We start from the raw sequence: 6,126 nt of genomic DNA, 5'->3' as shown, positions 1-6,126 counted from the left end.
AAAGAGGTGTTTCAGTATTAGTACATACATACATACATGCATACACACACCACACACATGTGTGTGTGATGACCAGATCAGGGAAGTTGGCATATCCATTAAAACAAATATTTGCCTTTTTTCTTGTTTTATTTTAGGAACTCTCCTTTTGAGGGTTCCAGGCATCTTCTCTCTTTTCCCCAAGGTTCTGGATCGTGAGGGCCAAATGGACAACCCATGTACTAGTTGGCTGGCAGATGCCTACTGGGATAACATTACAGAGCTGGACAAACTGACTAACTTCCACGGGCTCATGAACTCCTTTGAGCAGTACCCCCGGGACTGGCACCTGTGGTATACCAACTCTTCCCCGGAGAAGGGCATGCTGCCAGGTGCTGGACTGCCAGTCTCTGCCTCTTTGCCCTTCCCTTTATCTACCCACACCCCACTCACAAATGCAGCCCCTGAAGATTCCCCACTGCTTGGATCCCTTCCTGACTCACTCTCAGGGCTGCTGGTCTCTTGTCTGCAGGCGAGTGGGAGAATGCATGCAATGAGATGCAGCGGATGCTGATTGTCCGCTCCTTGCGCCAGGACCGAGTGGCCTTCTGTGTTACTTCCTTCATCGTGTCCAACCTTGGCTCTCGATTCATTGAACCACCTGTGCTAAACATGAAATTGGTCCGTGGTTCTGCCTTCTTGCCCACACAGCCCAGCTGTCCCTGCCTCTCCCCACTCTGCTGGAGCTTCCTCATGCTCCCCTCAGTCCTGACACCGCCCCTGTGCTTCCAGGTGATGGAGGACTCTACTCCACGAACCCCACTAGTATTCATCCTGTCCCCTGGGGTGGACCCCACCAGCGCTCTGCTTCAACTGGCAGAGCACACAGGCATGGCCAACCGCTTTCACGCCCTATCCCTGGGACAGGGACAGGCCCCCATTGCTGCTCGGCTCCTTCGAGAGGGTGTGAATCAAGGTTAGTATCCCTCTTGGTTAGGTTGCTATCGCTTTGATGAAACACCATGGCCTAAAGCAACTTGGGGAGGAAAGGGCTTGTTTCACTCACAGTTCGATATATATATTTCATCAAAAGCAGTGAGGGCAGGAACTCAAGCAGGGTAGGAACCTGGAGCAGATGCAGAGGCCATGGAGGATGCTGACACTGGCTTGTTCATCATGGCTTACTCAGTCTGTTTGCTTTCTTTCTCTCTCTCTCTCTTTCTTTCTTTCTCTTTCTTTCCTCCTTCCTTCCTTTCTTTCAAGATTTATTCATTTATTTTATGTGAGTACACTGTAGCTGTCTTTAGATACAACAGAAGAGGGCATCTGATCCCACTACAGATGGTTGTGAGTTGCCAGGAATTGAACTCAGGACCTCTGAAAGAGCAGTCAGTGCTCTTACCCACTGAGCCATCACTCCAACCCTCAGCCATGGCACCCAGGAGCATCCTGCCTATGGGTATCCCTAACCACAGTGGGCTAGGCCTTCCCCTGCCAATCATTAATAAAATACTCTGCCAGCTTGCCTACAGCCTGATTTTATGGGGCATTTTCTCAGTTGAGGCCCCCTCCTCTCTGATGACCCTAGCATGTGTCAGTTGACTTAAACCTAGCCAGCACAGTGTCCATCTTTCCTGTCCACTTCTCAGCCCCAGTTGGCTTCCCAAGAACCTCCCAGCCTCAGCCCCACTATACGATTTCAATTCCTTCTTTTCTAGAAATCCCAGAAATAACATTGGACATTTAACACTAGCTCCACTTCCTTTCAGGACACTGGGTATTCCTGGCAAACTGCCACCTGTCACTGTCTTGGATGCCCAATCTGGACAAGTTGGTGGAGCAACTGCAGGTGGAGGATCCTCACCCTTCCTTCCGCCTGTGGCTCAGCTCCAGCCCTCACCCAGACTTCCCAATCTCCATCCTGCAGGCCAGCATCAAGATGACCACAGAGCCACCAAAGGTATAGTGGCCATAGAGCCGGGATCATCTGTGACCAAAGAAAGGTCCCAGCCTTAATGACAACACACCTTTCTCTGACTTTGGTTGTTTCCTAAAACCCCCAGCTCCCTTCATTGGTGTCAGACTTCCAGAACACAACTAGAGCATTTCTTGAGTGGTTATTACATGCCAGGCTCCCTTTTAACACCTTCACATTTATTAACGCATTTCAAACTCACACCACACCAAGAGCTGCTACTCCTGCTTTGCAGGTAGGAGGCTCAAAGGGTAAGTTGGTACTGCAGAGCCATCTTGGGGCCAAAGCCCGGCCCAACTTGGGCATGAGTTCCCACATTTCTCCCTCCCACTACGGAGAGCCCCGCCCCCTGGTACTCCTTTCTAGGCTCAAGTTCACACCTCCTAGGCCTCAGCATCACTTTCTCCTTCCTTCCAGCATTCCTGAGAATTTTGTCTCTAATTTCACAAGTTCACTGCTGAATACAATGATATTAAATACAACACTGACCCTTTAAAATCTGTTCTTGTCAATGATTGGTGGTGGTCCACTGGCAGTGCTTAAGGTAGAGGCAGGTGGATCCCTGAGTTTGAGGCCAGCCTGATTTACAGGATGAATTCCAGGACAGCCAGGGCTACACCGTGAAACCCTATCTCCAAATAAACAAACCAATAAAACAATAAACAAACAAGCAAAGGAATAAATCTGTTCTTGTCAGTACATTGCCACACCCACAGATACCCCCACCCACTCTGCCACTTAGGCTATTTGGAAGGCTGTGTTGTTTTTTGTGGTCCTTTATTATACTATTGAGCTACTGAGCTGCACATTCAGCCGTTGATCGTTTGAGAGTGGGTTTTGCTGTGTAGTCCAGGCTGGCCTCTCAGCCTTCCCATCATTTTGCCTCGGCCTCCTGGGTGCTGGCATTACAGGTGGGTGAAGGAACTGCTATCCTGACTTGCTTATTTTGGTAGCTTTTTATTGCTCTTAGTTAAGATCAAAATCCCTTTTTTGCCAGTTTATAAAAAAAAAACATAGAGACAGGTCTGAAGAGATGGCCCAATGGTTATGAGCCTGCTGTTCCATTCCCAGCAGTCATAGGGAAGCTCACAACCGCCCCAGGGGATCCATCACCCTTTTCTGACTTCCCCGGGGCTGCATGCATAAGTAGCACAGATGTACTTGCAGGCAAACATACACATAAAATGCAAACAAGGATTGCTAACAATTTCAAACCAGACCCAGGTGGTAGTGGTGCTCGCCTTTAATCCCAACACTTGGGAGGCAGAAGCAGGTGGATCTCTGTGAGTTCAAGCCAGCCTGGTCTACAGAGTGAGTTCCAGAACAGCCAGAGCTACACAGAGAAACCCTGACTTGAAAAAAAAAATTTTTTTTTTGGTTTTGGGTTTGTTTGTTTGTTTGTTTTTGTTTTTCAAGACAGGGTTTCTCTGTGTAGCCCTGGCTGTTCTGGAACTCACTCTGTAGACCAGGCTGGTTTCAAGTTGTTCTGACTGGCCTTGAACTCTGTATAATCAATGGTAATCTTGAACACCTAATCCTCCTGACTGTCTGTCAGGAATGTGCCGCCCTAGGGTGTGCCTTTATGCCTGGTTGTTTTTCACTTTTCTGACAGCAAGAGTATTCTCAAAACCTGTGGAGGTTGTGCCTTTGTTTCCTGCATTCACTTGGGGGTGGGGGGTGGGGAGAAAGAGGCATTTGATCCTAGCATTCAGGAGGCAGAGGCAGGTGGATCTCTGTGAGTTTGAGACCAGCCTGGTCTACAAAGGAAGTCTAGGATGGCCAGGGATACACAGAGAAACCCTGTCTCAAAAACAAAACAAAACAAAGTATTCTGTACACATTTTCAAAATGTCAAACATCTCATAAATCTGTCACTAATATAACAAATATACTGTCTCCCTCTTTCTGAACAAGATTGGGAGCTATCGCTGGGCGGTGGTGGCACATGCCTATAATCCCAGCACTTGGGAGACAGAGGCAGGCGGATTTCTGAGTTCAAGGCCAGCCTGGTCTACAGAGTGAGTTCCAGGACAGCCAAGGCTACACAGAGAAACCCTGTCTCGGGAAAATTAAAAAAAAAAAAAAAAAAAAAAAAAAAAAAAAAAAAAAAAAAAAAAGATTGGGAGTTACCCACTTCAGTATCATTTATCTATCTATCTATCTATCTATCTATCTATTTTTACTTACTGTATGTGCAGGTGTGTGCTAGCCCTGTGGGCTGGGGGTGGTGGGAGAGAATGTTTATGCTATATGGCCTGAGTTTGGATGTCAGAAGACAATGACGGTGTAAGAGTCAGCTTTTAACTGCCACTCTGTGCTAAGACTGAATTCAGGGAAAGGGCCAAGCTCCTTACCCACTGAACATCTTATCGGTCCCTTCTCTTTGACAAATTGTTTCTTGGGCCGAATCCCATAGCTAAGCCTATGAGAGACTTCCAAGGAAGCCTCTCTGCTGCCGATGTGAATGTGGGCCCTTTCCACTATCTGAGAGTGAGAATGGCTCAGGGTTGATAGCTGGAGCTGGGTTACTTGAGCATGTGAGATGAGTTAGTAGGAAAAGGCATTTGCTGTCCAACCTAAATTTAATGCCCTGGACCAACAGGGTGGATACAGAGAACCAGCTCCCATGAAGTGTCCTCTGACTTCCACACCTCAAAAACCCATCTCTGAGAATGGCCTTGACTTCCTGATTTTCCTGCCTCCACTTCCTGAGTGCTGGGATCATAGGGAGGTACTGCCACTTAACTCCTGGTTTACTTGTACTTTCGGAATACTTAAAGCCCTAGCACTCATTCTATAAATTCAAGGCCAGACTAAGTTACAAAAGAAGACTTTTGTTTTTTTGTTTTCTTTTGTTTTTGTTTTTCAAGACAAGGATTCTCTGTGTAGCCCTGGCTGTCCTGGAACTCACTCTGTAGATCAGGCTGGCCTTGAACCCAGAAATCTGGCCTGGTGGTGGTAGCGCAGGCCTTTAATCCTAGCACTTGGGAGGCAGAGGCAGGAGGATTTCTGAGTTCAAGGCAGCCTGGTCTACAGAGTGAGTTCCAGGACAACCAGGGCTACACAGTGAAACCCTGTCTGGAAAAAACAAAAGAGGGGGGAATGGAAGAGGAAGAGGAGGAGGAGGGAGAGAGGGAAGAGGGAGAGGAGGAGGAGGGAGAGGGGGAGGAGGCAAACAAGGGTCTGGAGAAATGGCTCAGTAGCTAAGAGTATTTGTTGCACTTGGAAAGGACTTGGGCTCAATTCCCACTGCCCACATGGTGGCTCACAGCATCCTAACTCCAGTTCCAGGACATCCAAAGCTGCTTCTGACTTCCACAGGAACCAAGCATGCACATGGTACACACTACACACACAGGCAAAACATTCACACACAAAATGAAAGGAACACATCTTTTCAAAATGATGATTTCACTTTGGAAAAATACATAGGGCAGAACGTTGGCATTTTCTTTGAAGGGTCTTTTGTCAATCTTGCCACCTTTCCAGACCCAGACACTGTTGTCTGAGCACTGTACTTTTCTTTATAATTTCAACACAAAACAATGTGTCACAAACACAGCCATACCATAGGCTTTGTTTCCACTAAGTGCCGTGCATTTGACTGTCATCCTGACCCTCATACACTGTGATCCTAACATATCCTAATCTTCCCAGTGATGGTTTGGTTTTTGTTTTTTTGTTTTTTTTTTTAGACAGGGTTTCTCTGTGTAGCCTTGGCTGTCCTGGAACTCACTCTGTAGACCAGGCTGGCCTCGAACTCACAGAAATCCTCCTGCCTCTGCCTCCCAAGTGCTAGCTAGGATTAAGGTATATGCTACCATCTCCTACCTATTTGTTTGTTTTCTTTTTTTCCCTTTCCTTTCCTTTTTTCCTTTTGCTATGTAGCCCAGGTTGGCCTGGAGCTTATGATCCTATTTTTGTCTCCCAAGGCTACCCTCATACTTGCAATTCACACACACACACACACACACACACACACACACACACACACACACACATATATATATATATATATATATTTTTTTTTTCTTCTCAGCAGACTGATAGTATAGCTCAGTAGTAGAATATTTTCCTGGCACAAACAAGTCTTTGAGATTCAATCCCCAGCATTGAAATAAAACAAGTAACAATGAGGCTGGGCGGTGGTGGTGCATGCCTTTAATCCCAGC

General features: G+C 47.0%; 1 protein-coding gene across 2 annotated transcripts in view; it reads left to right on the top strand.

Moving 5' to 3' along the window:
* Positions 1 to 6,126, top strand: part of Dnah2 (dynein axonemal heavy chain 2) — a 128,622-nt gene that overhangs the window by 118,519 nt on the left and 3,977 nt on the right. The window contains exons 76-79 of one of the 2 annotated variants that reach the window (XM_031352477.1): positions 185 to 371; positions 512 to 660; positions 772 to 955; positions 1,749 to 1,939. In XM_031352477.1, coding sequence (XP_031208337.1) covers positions 185 to 371; positions 512 to 660; positions 772 to 955; positions 1,749 to 1,939 — 711 coding nt within the window. Of the gene's footprint in view, positions 1 to 184; positions 372 to 511; positions 661 to 771; positions 956 to 1,748; positions 1,940 to 6,126 lie in introns of those variants that run through there. The other variant, XM_031352478.1, reaches the window with a different exon arrangement.

Source organism: Mastomys coucha, unplaced genomic scaffold (assembly GCF_008632895.1).
Source record: "Mastomys coucha isolate ucsf_1 unplaced genomic scaffold, UCSF_Mcou_1 pScaffold5, whole genome shotgun sequence".
Classification (NCBI taxonomy): domain Eukaryota; kingdom Metazoa; phylum Chordata; class Mammalia; order Rodentia; family Muridae; genus Mastomys; species Mastomys coucha.
This window is presented reverse-complemented; position numbering and strand designations above follow the sequence as displayed.